Source organism: Terrapene carolina, unplaced genomic scaffold, assembly GCF_002925995.2.
Source record: "Terrapene carolina triunguis isolate 2854851 unplaced genomic scaffold, T_m_triunguis-2.0 Scaffold231, whole genome shotgun sequence".
Lineage (NCBI taxonomy): Eukaryota > Metazoa > Chordata > Testudines > Emydidae > Terrapene > Terrapene triunguis.
Window position 1 is genome coordinate 12,805,850 of NW_020664582.1, and position 15,727 is coordinate 12,821,576.

A 15,727-nucleotide genomic window follows, 5' to 3' on the forward strand; every position below is an offset into this window, starting at 1 on the left:
AATAAATCTGTTAGTCTTTAAGCTGCCACCGGACTCCTCGTTGTTTTTGTGGATACAGACTAACACGGCTACCCCTCTGATACCTAATGTTCAGGAAGTCAAGGTTTTACACTTAATATAAGTAGAGATAATTTATAGCTCTGTACATAGCAATTTTTAAGGTTATTTTTCGTGCAAGGTCTAGATTAAATCTCATATTTAATTGTTACACCAGTGCAAACCCAATACACCTATTCTTATGGATCTTGGAGATTTACAACAAGTGGCTATCATTTATGTACAGTGTAGGGAGTTCTGCTTGACCTTGGGAGAGTCTGTAATTGTGCGTTCTTGTTTCTCTCTCAGATATAGATGACTTAAAATGTGCTCCCTTTGGAAACTATAACAGTGGCTCCACAGTAAGCAGCCTTGCAAGCTATGACTGGTCTGACACAGAAGACATTCATCAGAGCAGGAAGCTCTCTTCCTTTGTCCTTTCTTCAGGAAGTGGAGCCTCTTCAGCTACTTCAGTTCTTCAGAAGAAGGAGACTTTGTTTGGCAGTTCAGAAAACATTACCATGACAACAGTTTCCAAAGTGACAACCTTTTCTACTGAGGATGTTCTACAGGATGTTAAATTTGCAGCCTTCGCGAACTTTAAAGATCCTGGTCCCAGGTCCAGCTGTCAAAGTGATGATGAGATTGAAGGCTTTGGAGAGTTCTCAAGACCTTTGTCAGAAGCGAAGGAGTCAGCAACAGTTGACGCAAGCCCAGAGGTTGACTTAGATACCAATGGTATCTTATCTGAAATGGCAAAAGAATGCATGGATGACTTCGGAGAATTCCAAAGCGAAAAGCCAAAAATCAGCAAATTTGACTTCTTGGTGGCAACTTCGCAAGGCAAGATGAAATCTAGTGAAGAAATGATCAAGAGTGAGCTTGCTACCTTTGACCTCTCTGTACAAGGTGAGCATGTTCAGGGTGGTTCACCGCATATATGCTCCTATCTGCATATTGTGCTACTTCCATCAATGGTTAAATGAGAGATTTCTCTTTGGAGCCAGAGCCCAAAGCCCATTGAAATCAATGTGAGTCTTTCCATTGACTCCAGAGGGATTTGGATCACGCTCTTTTACAGTTAAGTATTTTTTGTTTTATACATTGCAAGTAGTCTAAGCATTGAATGGGCTTGAAGGTTGAACTGTAGTCTCATCACCTTGCCTGGGGAAGGTTGCACTGCTGTTTTATATGCTAAGCGAACAGAGAACTTCATTCTCCTGGGCTGTCAGTGCAGCACTATGCTAATTTTAAGGGCTTTTCTATTGCTGTAAATAATTAGCTTGTAATATTTCTTATAGGGTGTCACAAAAGGAGCTTGAGTCTGGGTGACAGAGAAATAAGCCGTTCCTCTCCTTCACCAGCTTTGGAGCAACCGTTTAGAGATCGCTCAAATACTTTGAGTGAGAAGCCTGCTTTGCCTGTCATCAGAGACAAATATAAAGATCTAACTGGGGAGGTAGAGGTAAGGAATTGCCTGGAAAGCGAGTAAGGCATGGACCAATGCAATATTAAAAATATCCCAACTTCCAGCTGTTTGAGATTATAGTTAGATTTACAGTTTGGGTCATGTTCCTGAAAGGGGTGCTCAGTTCCACGCAGGTTTGGGCCCTTGGACTATAAGCTGCGGGAGAAGGAGATTTCTTGCTTGCTGTCTATAAAGCTCCATGCCACGTGTATGATGCTTTAGGAATAATAAATAATACATTGTTGTTTAAAACATTCATGCCAGCTACCCAATTTCAGTAATAGGTAGAGTCAAGGTGGTATATTGGTTATACTTCTGTGGCACATCCCTGCACTTGACTAGACGCACATGTATAACAAACAAAGCTGTTCTAAACTGTGAGGAATTGGTAAGATGCATTTAAAGGATAATTAGCCAGATGAACTGTGGTGTATTACAATATTGGGGGTAGGGGATGCTTCATATAGTTGTTTACTGTGTGAAGCCTATAAATGCATATGTTTGGAAAGGTGCCTTTATTCCTTTTGTTCCCCAATTTATTTGGACAGCTCCTCTTTTTCTGAGCAGGGTTCCAAGACAGCATAGAAATAATCTTCTGTAAAAAGAATGGCTTCATGAGGTCTGCCAGTAAATGGATATTTAGAGCACCACAGTTGGTCCACTTCTTTTTGATGACTCACATCACCTCTGTGACACATTAAGCTTCACTAGGTTGATTTGAGAGGAAAATCAATTTATGTAACTTCTCATGCAACACTGCGATTTAAGATTTAATTTCCACAGTCATAAATATCTTTAATCAAACATACAATGTCCAGCTTCCTTATTTTTAGGTAGAAACATGATGTGTTTTAGACACATCTCTTGAAATCATTTGAGTCACTGTGATCAAGTGGTCTAAGGCTGTGTCTGGAAACCAGTAATTCCTAAAATGTAATCCCAGTGTTGGCCCTGGATCCATTGGCTTTGGGAAATCACTTAGACTCTTAGTGTCTGTCCATACTGTATTTACTTACTGCACTCACCTGTGTAAAGAATTGGTTGTAAAGTGCTTTGAAAATGTAAAGCACTCTATAAAAGTTGGATCCCATTCTTCCACATCTCAGTAACAAATATGCAGCCCTGTGACCTATGCAGCTATGGTAGGCACTTGCAATTGGAGCTTTCACCAATTCTGATTTCTTCTTTCATTATTTTCAATTTGTCTTATAGCTCCTGTGGATCAAATGTTGCAGTTAAGATACAAAGAGAATATTTACTTTCTATTGGTTGTCCTGCTTGTGTGGAAAAAGATGCAAAATATTTTTTCCCAAATCCATCCTTCATAACCTTAAGTGACAGTCTGCTGTTTTGTATGAACACTGGACCAAAATGAGAAATTAATACAGGAAAATCACATTTATGGTTGGTCTGCAAATAGATTACATGCAAGGAGAGACAGAATCTTTTCTATGCCCATTCAACTGAAGTATAATAAACTATAAAGAGTTTAGGAACAGAATTCAGACTATCCTTTTCTTTTCAAATAGGAAAGCGAGAGGTATGCATATGAGTGGCAGAGATGTTTGGAAAGTGCCCTGCAAGTAAGTGTGTAACCTCTACCAAAATTACCTCCTCTTTTCCGTGCATACCACCTGATATACTATTTCAGACTCTGAGCATCTGGACAGGATATGCATGGACTTGTATGAATTGTGATTTAAAAATTGATGTGTCAATAGAAAACAAATAACTTATATAAGCACATACTTAATCTAACCAGATATGTCACCTTATCAAATAAAGCTAGTATCTTGCTCTTTGTTACTTACAGTTAATTTAGCCATTGCCTAAATTTTCAAGTGACTAGTTAATTTGGGTGCTTCAGTTTTTGGCAGCCCAACTTGAGACATAGAAGACATCTTATAGGGGCCTGATTTTCAGAGGGCAGAGGCTCAGCACTTTCAGAAAAGCAGGCCCCTTTAAGATGTCTCAAGTTGGGCACCCAAGATCACTAGTCACTTTTGGTATCTTAGGCCCTTATGTTTTCAGCTACAATAGTTCTCCTCCTTGAAGTGTTGTTTTGTTGGATTGATGGATAGTAAACGTTGCCAAACATCATTTTTAAACAAAATTCCTGAACACATGCTTGCATTTCCATCAGCAAAAAGAACAGTTAAATGAGGATGAGTTGAATTCTAAACATGGCCACTCTTCTACCCTGATCTGTATATAGTTATAAGCAAGAACAAATTAAACCCATGTGATGGGACTATACCAACTCTCCTGCTAATTGCATTAATCTCTCTTTAGTACTGCAGTTTCTCTTTTTTGAAATTTTGTTTGTAAAAGTTACTTTAAGGTAAATAAACTGATGGTGTTACCAGCATCCTTTCTGATAGGTCATTAAGAAGGCAAATGATACCCTAAATGGAATCAGTAGTTCGTCTGTTTGCACTGAAGTAATCCAGTCGGCACAAGGCATGGAATATTTATTAGGTATGTTTCATTTTATTATGTCTCTTACATTAAGTGTTCCCCCATTTAAAATAAGAGGATGTTATTAGTTGTTTCCAAATGGTGTCTTTAGGTTAATGAATTTCCAAACTGGAATGATGAGTAACTCTTTAGCCAAATGAGTACAGTAACTCCTCGCTTAACATTGTAGTTATGTTCCTGAAAAATGCTACTTTAGGCAAAATGATGTTAAGCGAATCCAATTTCCCCATAAGAATTAATGTAAATAGGGGGGGTTGGGTTCCAGGGAAATTTTTTTCAGCAGACAAAAGACTATGTATGTGTGGTGTGTGTGTGTATGTGTGTGTGTGTATATATATATACACTAATAAATTTGTTAGTCTTTAAGGTGCCACAAGACTCCTTGTTGTTTTTACTGCTAAATGATGAACTAGCACTCGGCTGAGCCCTCAAGGGTTAACACGTTGTTAATGTAGCCTCACACTCTACAAGGCAGCACAAATGGAGGGAGGGGGGAGACAGCATGGCAGACAGAGACACACACCCTGTGTGTGTGTGAGAGAGAGAGAGATGCGCATTGCCCCTTTAAGTACACTGGCACCAGTCTTAAGTACATTGCCTTTTTAAGTAGATCAGCAAGTTGAGACAGCCCCTGCTGCCAGCAAGCTCCCTCTGTCCTGAGCCCTGTCGTGTCCGTCCCCCTTCCCGCCCCGCCCCCCCGGTTCTATGGAAATGGGGTAAGCAGGGGGCATGGGGGGGGACACACCCTGCCATTAGCCCCTCTCTTCTCTCCTGCCCCCCCACGTCCCCCCCGGCACAGAAAGCAGGAGGCTCCGGGGAGTAGCACCAAGGCAGAGGGCAGGAGCAGCACATGGCAGTGGGGGGAGGGACAGCTGAACTGCTGGCAATTGATAGCCTGCTGGGCAACTGCCATACAGGGAACTTAGGGGAGTGCACAGGGAACTTAAGGGAGCAGGGAGCTGATGGGGGGCTGCCGGTCCACCCTGGTTCCAAGCCCCGACCAGTTAGCTCCAACAGGCTGCTCTTTCTGCAAGCCGTGGACAAAGCAGGCAGCTGCCAAACCGCATTATAAGGGAGCATTGTGCAACTTTAAACTAGGATGTTCTCTAATTGATCAGCAACATAACAATGTTAACCAGGACAACTTTAAGTGAGGAGTTATTGTATAACACAGTAATTTTGAAACAGATTAAGGTGGTCACAGATGTTTCTCAAAATGTGTGCAATGTCTATTAGGTGCTCTTTCTGAGTCTCAGTTTTGGGAATCTCTAGTGTGCTCTGCTTGGGAGTTAGCAACTTGCCTATAATTCACCACTCTAATTTTGACAGGGGTTGTTGAGGTCTATAGAGTAACAAAACGAGTTGAACTGGGTATCAAGGCCACCGCAGTGTGTAGTGAGAAACTCCAACAGCTGCTAAAGGACATCGATAAAGTATGGAACAACCTAATAAGCTTCATGTCACTTGCAGCTTTAACGGTAAGGCCATAATTAAGCTGCCTTTTTGTTACAGAGGATGGAGCGTTATGTATGGTTATGTATTATGACACCTTGAGGAGTCACTTAAACTCCCTGTTCCTTATTTTCTCCATTTGTAAAATGAGGGTAACCGGCAACTTTGTGAATCGGTTTGAGCTCTTCAGGTGAAAAATACTGTGTGTGCGCAAGGTGGTGGGGTTGCCTCATTTCCTAATGATTTTGACGATATATCCTCTCATAATGTGATTTAAATTAGACAAACATGAATCTAGAAAGGAAAAATAAGTGCCTTCATGACACTCCAGCAGTGAGCTTCCCTAGTTCTAGTGCTCTGCGTTGCTCTGCAGGAGACTGACTAGACTGCAAGATCTTCCAAGTAAGGACTGTGTGTCTTGCTCTGGTTTTGGAAGGTGCCTAGCCCATTTTGGCCAATGCTGCAGACTAAATAATAATGCTTGTTTTGAGCTCTTTCCCTCCTCTGGCTGGAACTGCCATGGCCAGATGCAACTCATGAGCTCTGGGGTGGAAGAGGAAGTGCTTCTCTTCTCTCTCAGCTTCCTGGGTAGCCAGTTGGGAGAGCGCTGTTGATACCATATGAAGACTGGTTCTATGTAGTTTTTAGATGGCTGGTGATTTGAGAAGAAGGGGCATCCACGCTTGCAGGGAATTTAGAGGTAATGGGGTAAAGAAAGAGCTACTTGGGGCTCAGGCTGAAGGAGAATCCTTTTGTGATGAGGGGGCAGGGAGAGAGAGGAAAATTTAAAAATAGAAGGCAAGAAAATTCTAACTTTCCATTAAGCTTTTTCCATTTTCAACCATCATCTTTGGTTGCAATTAAATAACGTTGGTGTAGAATAGAGAGATGGGTACAGGTATATAATGGATTTTTTTGGCAGGCACTTAACCACAATAATGGCGTAGCGCATTTTGGGGGAATCATTAATTTGGGGGACATTGACATGACCCACTGGAATGGTGGTTTTGAACTCAGTGCATAGTGAAGGAGCCTTTAATCCTTAGATTAAGACCAATGCATCATGTCCAGCATTAATAAATGCATCATTTCCACAATACTCTCTCGTATCACTGCATACTTAATTCACAGATCCCTGCATGCAGAGTAATCATGCATATTAAAAATCCTACTGTTGCTTTTATCGAGAAGTAGTTGCAAGGTGAGATCTGGTATGCTGGCTTTTCACTTGAAATAAAACTTTTTACAGTCCCTGAAAAATGGAGACTACAAATAATGGACATCTCCTCTCTCCCACCTCATCAGTACCACATATTGGTGGCAAACAGATCTTAATAAAACCTTGTCAGATTCTGACTGGCTTTATCTAATGCAACAATTGATAACATCAAAATATTGTTGCTCAGTTTTAGGACAGGTTGAGGTATCGGTGGACACCTAGGTACTACTGTGATGAGCATTCTCCTCTCAAGGTAGATAGTTGTCATCAAAAATGCTGTTTCGAATGTAAAAGATGTCTTAACATTCATGCAGGATTCTTTCATATTTAAATTGGGTGTATTAAGTATTTATATATTAGTAAGTACTTCAGAGTATTCGTAATTAGTGGCCAGATTGTGATTCCCTTTCTTTCACACTGTAGAACCTTATTCCACTAGTAGTCCGATTGACGTCAGTGGGACTACTCATGGAGTAAGCTACTCTTCGATGTGAGTGAGAATGTCACAGTCTGGCCTTAGTACAGTATACAACTAGTAATTGTTTGGTAGGCAAGTCTTTTTCCCCAGTTAAAGGCAACAAAGATGTATAGAACTGTGTCACTGCCTTGCTATCTGGTCATGATGTAAAAAGAAACCATCACTCCTAAACTGTTAAGAATCTTTGGCTGGTGTGGTGCATCCCTGTGCACATGCTCCTGTCGGCAGCTTTCATGTTTCTGTATTCAGTTTTGTCACAACTTTGCCCTCATGTAGCAAAATGCTATGATTGGTGAGCAGAGCGCATGTGGGGAAAACTCTTGCCTCTGGTGGGCAAGGAAAAACGTGTTTACTAGGTTTGCGAAATGGTTTCACTCAGGGAGGATCTTACTGCAAAGAGAGGCAGTTTACATCAGAAAATTCTACCACTGAAGCCAGGACCTGAAGAAAATCTGCTCTATGAGGCTTAGGCAATTGTGTGGTTTTTCTGTTGGGGTTGAGGGAGGGCTAGAATAAATTATTCACATTTTTTTCTCTCTCCTTTCTTCCATCCTTCCCTCCCTGACCCACCAACCTCACTCCCTACTGACAATTGTGAAATTTCATCCTGAGTTACAATCAAGGGTTTTTTTTGTTTTAAACATCTGACTTCAGTATACAATTCCCAACCCATATATTGGTCCTTAACCAGTCATTTACTAGCATAGCCAAATACAGTTAATTCCCCAAAACACAGCTTTCTTGCTATTTGATAAGGACTAGTTTCAAACATGCTAGTAGGGTTTTTGACTTGGGAGGATCAGAGTATTGCAGCACATCTCCACAACATCTACACTCATATTTTTTAAGTTTTAAACCAATAGCAAATGACTGGCTTTGGTTTTGTTTTAAAAAGCAGATAATGGGTCTGTTTGGTACCTAATGTATGGCACATACCTTCCTGTAAAATTACAATCATGGATTCCAAATGGAGCAGAAGTGCCAATTAAGTACGTATGAGTCCTTTAGCTCACAGGCATGTGCTTGAAAAGGTTAATTTTATCATTTAAAGGATTAATTTTGTTACAAGGTAATTTTATGCATAGGCTTATGGTTTTTCATTGCAAATTACAATATGACCTTCTCATTTGCTCACTCGTGCATTTGATAAACAAATATTAGAGTGCCTTTATTCATTTGATTGATCTACTCAAAGATTAAAGGTTTTTTTCAAGATTCCAATTATTTCTTAAATTGTTCAGCTATGGGATCGTGATTAGAATACCTAGACGCATCTGTTTTATGATCACCCAGAATTTTTAAAAGCCTCTTGCATTTGTATTTCTATGCATTGCTTTTGAGTGTTTAAACATTACACGTTACAACGATCCTTCAAACGAGCTTCAGTGTTTATACACCACCCAAATGCAAAATTGCACTGACCATTTCTCTTGTCGCCTAAATGTAAAACTGTGCCTCAGGAAAGCTATAATACATACTGAGATCTCTTTTCTGCTTAGACACACAGTTGTCCTCACACTCCTTTCTATAACATAAACTAATATACAAAATAAAACAATTAGCCCTCTTAATTGTTGCCTGGTTTGGCCAGCCATTAAGATTTAGCTGTGTACTGATATGCCCTCATTCCAGATACAGGAAAATCCTTGACTATTAACTGCCCTGCTATGGTTAGACGTTAGTGCAAAATTGTGAGTGATAAACTGATCTGGTTAACCCTAGTTGCCGATCTAGAAGCTGCACTAGCCTCAATGGTAATTTATCCCATGGCATCTTTATAACTGCAAATAATTTGTTGCCTACCTGTGTATAGCTCAGCCCTCTCTTTGGTATGCAAGAATTGTACAGCAGCAGCCACTTGTGCTCTGGTTTCAGAAGCGTGGTCCCTTTTGAAGTGGAAACATAGAACTCAAATATTCTCTCCTCTGTTATCTAATCCTTTTTCAAGTGCTTGAATGTGGTAAATTAATGTCCATGGAGATTACATAGTAAGTTTGAAAATATGCTAATGGCTTTGATTAAAGTGGGCATCAATTTATGGGCATGTGTAGTATGTTATCTTTGCCCTGTGACTTTGTTTGGCTTCATGCCCCTCCACAGCAGCCACACCAGTAATTTGTCATAATGCGTGTGAATTTTTTTCCCAGTCATTGAAATTGCCTAAACCCAACTATCTCGTTATTTCTGTAGCCAGATGAAAACTCATTGGATTTCTCTTCTTGTATGCTGCGTCCTGGAATTAAAAATGCCCAAGATCTCGCCTGTGGGGTGTGCCTCTTGAATGTGGATTCTAGAAGTAAAGTAAGTGCCAAACCCATTTTGCATTTACTACTTTAACTCTCCATCTATGCCTAGTCTATGCTAACAAACGTCCTGGCTGTAATTTACCACCGATAGTAGGAAAGGTGGAATCTGTATTGTAGGCAGGGCTCAAACGTTGTTACTACCACATCATCTGGAAGATTCTCTCTCACTCACTCGCTCACCCACACCCACACACCGCTCAACAGGCATGGGAGAGATGTAACTGGTGACAGTTGTGTATAAAGGCTGAGGTGTTAAATCCATTTATAAAGGGCAGCATGGGGAACAGACTTGGAAGCGGAGATTATTTAAAAAAAAAAAGCTTGTAATGAATTTTCCTTATAAAATGTACCTGTGCCTGTGAAGCCAGGAGGGGGTCATTGCCTTCAATGTGGGGAGGAGGGACCCCAGAACAGAGAGCGATTAATAGCCGACCAATTAATATACATCAGGAGTTTTGTTGATCTTTTGGTTTCAACATTATTTCAGAAAGAAGAGAAACCAGTGGAAGAGCATCCTAGAAAAGTACGAATGAGTAAAATGATACTCTTTATAGATTCATCCTCTTAATTATGATCATGGAAGGCAAGACTTGTGACCAGCCTTCCGTGGTCATTCTCAATTGTACCAATCATGAATCCTTTTCTTATAGTCATTTCTGTGACTGTAACATCCAATTTGATCAACTAACACATGCTCGAATCCTCCCCCTTGTGTTGTCTGCATGCCAGTATATCGTGAATAACTTCTTGTTTTTGTACTACTTTTGTGGTGTGGTAGATAATTCACTGTGGTGAGTTTCTGAACAGCTACAGCTTCCTGGTTTCTTGTTGTGGAAGGAGAACTGTCGCTTTCGTGTGAGATAATCTTGACCTTTTGTTGTCTTACAAAGTGATGCTCCAGCTATTGCTTTGGGATAACACAAAGGCTATCGTGGGTTTAGAAATCCAGAGTAAAAATGTTTTGCAGGTTCTTTTTATTTTTTTTTTTTAAACAAATATATTTTCAGCAGTATTCCAGAAGGTAACTCTGAGCTCTTCAAGAGAGCCTTGCAATAGGGAATTACAATGAAAAGCTGCTAGCTGTTCTGTTGTTGAACGGGAAAAAAAATTATCTTTTCCCCAAAAGAGCTTATGTAAAATAAGCCCTATAACTGCTTTTTGTTGTTGTTGTTTACTCAGACATCTAAGCACTATCTCCTACTAGCAACAACTACATCAAACCCCATCAGATAGTCTTCATCTTGTTTATAGATTTTTCACTCTTTATTCAAAAAGCTTTTCTTATAAAGTAGCTGCTCAGTAACAGAAGACACTGGACCAAACTGAACCTGGACCTGCAGTAAGCAGGCGCAACTTTGGGATCAGAGGAGTTGCAACCCCTTAAATCACGGAGCAATTTGGCCCAGTGAATGAAATAATTTGAAATGCTATAGTTATGGGCTGTCCAAACAAGTTATCTCTGCGGTACAGTACAGTGTACTATTTCCTACCTATAGAAGATAATTAGTGAAAGATGCATGCAGCCAGTTGGATCAACTCCCAGGTTTGAGGTCAAATGTAATACTAATCAAACCATTCAGTACATGTCCACTACTAAAACCTGGTGTAGTGACTGAAGCTTACAGCTTTAGCCGTTGCAGTTGGGGATGTGGTCTCCCTTCAGAAATTCTTGCAGACCAAAATGAAATTTTGCTTGCCATTTGGTCCATTTCTGCAATTGAGGATGGTGTCTATAGAGTGACAGGGTCGAGGTGCCTTCTTAGTGTAAACACATCCACAGATATCTGATCTCCTCTTTAGCTCTTGCATCACTGAGCAGATGGGACTGTCACACTTGTTTCAATTTTTGTTATTCTAGGCTTTTAATTCAGAAACGGATCATTTCAAACTGGCTTATGGAGGACACCAGTACCATGCAAGCTGTGCAAACTTCTGGATCAACTGTGTGGAGCCGAAACCTCCAGGCCTCATTTTGCCAGACCTGCTTTGAAAGGACTTGCACTGAAGGAGGGATCACGTCAGTCAATGACAAGACATGGTCTTGATGGTGGTGATGTAGGGGAATAAACACTGAAGGCTTTTTTGGGCAGTGGTTAGAGTAGTGAAATGTTCATTTCTGCATTTCTTCTGTACTACAATGGGTCAAAACCACTCTCTCATACGAGTTCCCCGTGAAGAATTTCACTGGAAGGTTCAAGCCATCATTGAGGTTTTCAGAAATAATCAGAGAGTTTTGCACTGTGCCATAAAACATGGCATTTCAATCTCTCTCTCAAGCTGAAATGGGTTAGCACTTTTTGAGATGTAGCAACTCACTGTGGTAATCAAGGTAAATTGACGCATGAGGTGGAATAGGTCTTATCGTTTCAAGAAAGAGATGAAATACTAGGCTGTGTGTGTGTAAACTGAAATGGCCCCTTAACCAAATGCGTGAAATGTGTATTTGCTAACTATTCTTTCCTCTAATTTTAATATATGAACCCAGAGTGGTGTTTTTTCTTAGATATTTGCTCCTACAGTATTACAATGCACAAGAAGTGACAGTAATGTTCAAGGAGAAGTAAGTTATTGATCTAGAAGGAATTGGATTGTTAGGTTGCAATGAGCCATTGTTTATTTATAGAATTATTGTTCTGAATTACAGAATATATTTTATTCATACATTTAGTGGGTTAGTATTGGGAGAAAAAACTGGGATAAAAATCATTGTATCTAAATTTTTCGTACCATATCTTTAGGCTTCAGTACAGGCAGCTGGATTTTAAAACCTGCAGTCTCTTCTACTTTGATGTAAATACTAGACAAACCTTTTTACCCCTCTATTGGACTTGTCCTACAACTGCAGACATAAAGGGCTATACTTTCAAAATGAGGTATTATGCATTTAGCCCTCTGCCCTTTATTTTGTAATCATATAACTAAGTTGCTGCACATCATGTTGAAAATCATACCACACTAATATCAAATGCCCACTCCTGTATATTTCACTACACATTTGTGGTGTATAAATATGCTTTTCTTGATGGGACTCCTATGCAGATCTCATGCAATTTAATATTGTCCATCAAGGCTCGCTCTTTCGCAGACTCCCAGAACTGATGGCACTGGTTGCCTTTGAGTTCATAGTTCAGACAGATATTAGCTTTTTCACACTGGAATTCGAGATTTCCCAGCAGACTGCACAAATGCGAAATACATGGGTGCTTTATGGCCAGCGCTGCTGTCTGGACAGTAAGTGATTAATGTATCAGGCTATCACATAATGTTACTCACAAATCTAGATGTATAGGATTCTTTCTTTAGATACAACATCAAGGTGACAGTGCAGAATACAAAAATAAAATACGTTTGCTGTGAAGACAACTTCCCAGTTCAGAAAGAATGTAACAATGCTTGAACTTCTGAATTACTAATTGCTTTACAGAATTTTTAATCCAATGGAAATGTGCTTTTGTTTCAAAATGGCCTTTCCACTATATGGCCTCTTAGTTTTGACTCTGTGAGGGAAGCAAGAGTTGCTGTTTGTTTCCTCGGTATAACTGATGATTTCATCGTTCATTGATTTAGTTTCTCAAACAGACCTTGAGAGAAGCTTCCTTCTTTCCAAGGTGTCATCAGCTGTCAAAGCAAGCCTTGTCTCTGTTCTAAGTAAATAGCTAATAGTGACCTGTGGTTTTGATTTCCTGTGAACAAAATTGCATAGGGGATAAAAATGATGGTTTGTATAAAAGGTTAGTTCTATTCACAGATTAATATACACCATATGAAAGAGATCTTGGCTAATAAGAATACTAGGTGAATGACCCTTGTTTACATAAGTTAAATTTAAAATAGATCTTCGTAGTCTCAGAAACCTGCTTATTCATCTAATAAGTAACATACTGCGCCTCCTGGTATCAGACCCAAGCTAATCAAGTGGCAGCTTTTCAATAACAGTCAGCACCCACCTTCTGCTGTGCAAAGTTTATCAAAGCAAGCTGATTTCTGATTGACTGGCCACTATTTTACTTACTAGTTGTGTTGTATAAGTGCAATAGACCTCAGAACAGCTCTTTGACACGAGAATTGTCTCCCTCGTCAAATATTTCTTGCTTCACCTTGATAATACACTTCTTGCCATGCCATGTGCTTACTATTGCAAGTAGACCCACTGACTAGTATAGGACATACAATGGTAAGTTAGCAGGATGATTATTATTATAAAATTATTAATTATTAAAATTATTATTATAGGATCGGACCCTTAGGGCCCGATTAGCGAAGGACTTAAGCAAACGCCTAACTGTAAACACATGATTTGTACCTCTGAAAGCAATGGCACTATTTGCATGCTTAAGTACTCTGCTGAATCAAGGCAATAGCTTGCATAAATGCTGTATTGGGACAAGGGAAGCTTTTTATTAGCATGGGCTTCTTCCACGGCTCTTCTTCTTTTTTCACCCCTCCTATGAGTTTTAAGAGCATGGCCCAAGCTAAAGTAGCTACAGTGTGGCAACTCTACAGCAAACTTGTATTCCAAATGCGGTACTGGTCATTGCACTGTGGCAAAAGTCGATTCTAATTACGTTCTTTTTTAATGTACCGGCTTGTTAAGCAAATACGTTATCTCTGCTAGAAGTATCCAGCATGTCTTTGGCACATAAATAGGGGGAAAGGGCATTTACGAGTATAATTACAGTAGAGCTTATTGGAGTAGTCCCCTGCTCTGTACAGAATGGGAAAGCGGCAGGCAATGTTAAAGTGATCATGTCAAGCAAAAGGCATTTTTCTAAACACCTTCAAAGGGTTCTCATGACGTGAATGTTTTACTTTAGATACCACCGATAAGGGCATTGCACAAGAAGGATCATTCCACTTACATATCCTAGTCATTAAAACGACTCAGTGTTGCATTCCGCTTCTGAGCTATTATACTGTTAGCCAAGGGCCCGGTGTCCTTGGAAACTGTATCCAAGGTTACAATATTTTCTACACTGGATTGTATCGGACCACTTTCCCTTGCTTTAATTGAGCGTAGGTTAACGCACACGACTTTTTGTCTTGGCCTATGGTGTTTTAGAACTGTAAATGAATTTCTTTTTGGATGTCTTCTGTTTCATTATCAAAATTTGTGAAAGTGAATATTTTTAATGTACATATTCTTTGGATTTGCCTTGGGATTGCCTAAGGAAAATTATTTTTATTTGTGTTTTGTGTGTGTCTTGATTTTTAACAGGTTATTTTCTTGGTTAATTTAATTTTTTTTCTATATTGTACTCCTTAGGTTCCTAACGGTGTAGTTTGTCTAATTTTCTCAGTTGAAATATACTAAAGTAATCTTTCCTTCCAGTACTTATAGGCATTAGGGACAAATCAAACTGTACCAAGATCTCTCTTGAGAAATTGGTTGTCATGTGAATTTTTAAATACCCCAGCAATCTTTCTGACCTCTTTGTTATAAAGTTTTTTTTATTTGTTACATGTTAATTATTACATTCTGCACTTGAACATTCCAGTGAATTTTCAGCCCCAGCCGCAGTTTGTTTTTATTTAAGTTGATTTTGAACTAAATTGAGTAGCTCTTTCTTGGAAAACCATGTAGTAAATGTGAAATTACGATGAAGTGCAGCCTAAGAAAAGGAAGCTTGTGAAAACCCAAGAAATACACTCTTTCCTAATTAGTTACATGTTAAATTAACGAGACCTGGAACAAAAAGGATGCCTTTTCAATAAAAGCTGCTATTGTACAACTACTTTTTCTTAAATATCTTTTGCTTTCTGGGCCTTTATTTAATTCTGATTCTCAATGTTCAAATATAAATGTAATAGTTGTGTTTCTTCCCGCATTTGGGTGAATATACATTTCTCTTTTGTGTAGATGGCTTTGTGATTAGTATAGCAGTGAATCCTCTTCTTTTAATTTGTGATGTGCTGGAGTAGTTGCTGATATTTTAAACCTGGTAAGAATAGTTTTTATTACTTTACCTTTTAATATATGATTTACTTCACGTAATCTTGCAACGGTTTATAAATACTTTGTTGCATCTCAATGAAATGTTGATCTCAATAAAGAACTCTTTATTTATGACAAATCTGTACGGTGACTTGTTGCAGGATGCAGCCAGTAGAGTGTTGCGGTGTGTTACTGATTCACATTGACACCTCACCCTTCATACTCTGAGAGAGAGCCTGGCTATGGGTTTAGGTGGGTTCTGAAGGGACTTTCCCACTCAAATACAGCAATGAGATGGAATCTTTCCTGCTATGATGGGGGATTTGAGAGCTTCCCACCAGCAAATCATACCTGGGAA

The 15,727-nt window shown here is 39.5% G+C and overlaps 1 protein-coding gene across 1 annotated transcript in view; it reads left to right on the top strand.

The window, feature by feature from the left end:
• Nucleotides 1-15,501, top strand: part of SYNRG (synergin gamma) — a 55,016-nt gene extending 39,515 nt beyond the window's left edge. Inside the window, exons 15-22 of the mRNA XM_024195398.3 lie at nt 346-945; nt 1,338-1,501; nt 3,034-3,087; nt 3,886-3,982; nt 5,312-5,460; nt 9,322-9,432; nt 9,925-9,960; nt 11,296-15,501. Coding sequence (XP_024051166.2) covers nt 346-945; nt 1,338-1,501; nt 3,034-3,087; nt 3,886-3,982; nt 5,312-5,460; nt 9,322-9,432; nt 9,925-9,960; nt 11,296-11,427 — 1,343 coding nt within the window. The 3' untranslated portion in view covers nt 11,428-15,501. The remainder of the gene's footprint in view (nt 1-345; nt 946-1,337; nt 1,502-3,033; nt 3,088-3,885; nt 3,983-5,311; nt 5,461-9,321; nt 9,433-9,924; nt 9,961-11,295) is intronic.
• The last annotated feature ends 226 nt before the right edge of the window (nt 15,502-15,727 follow it).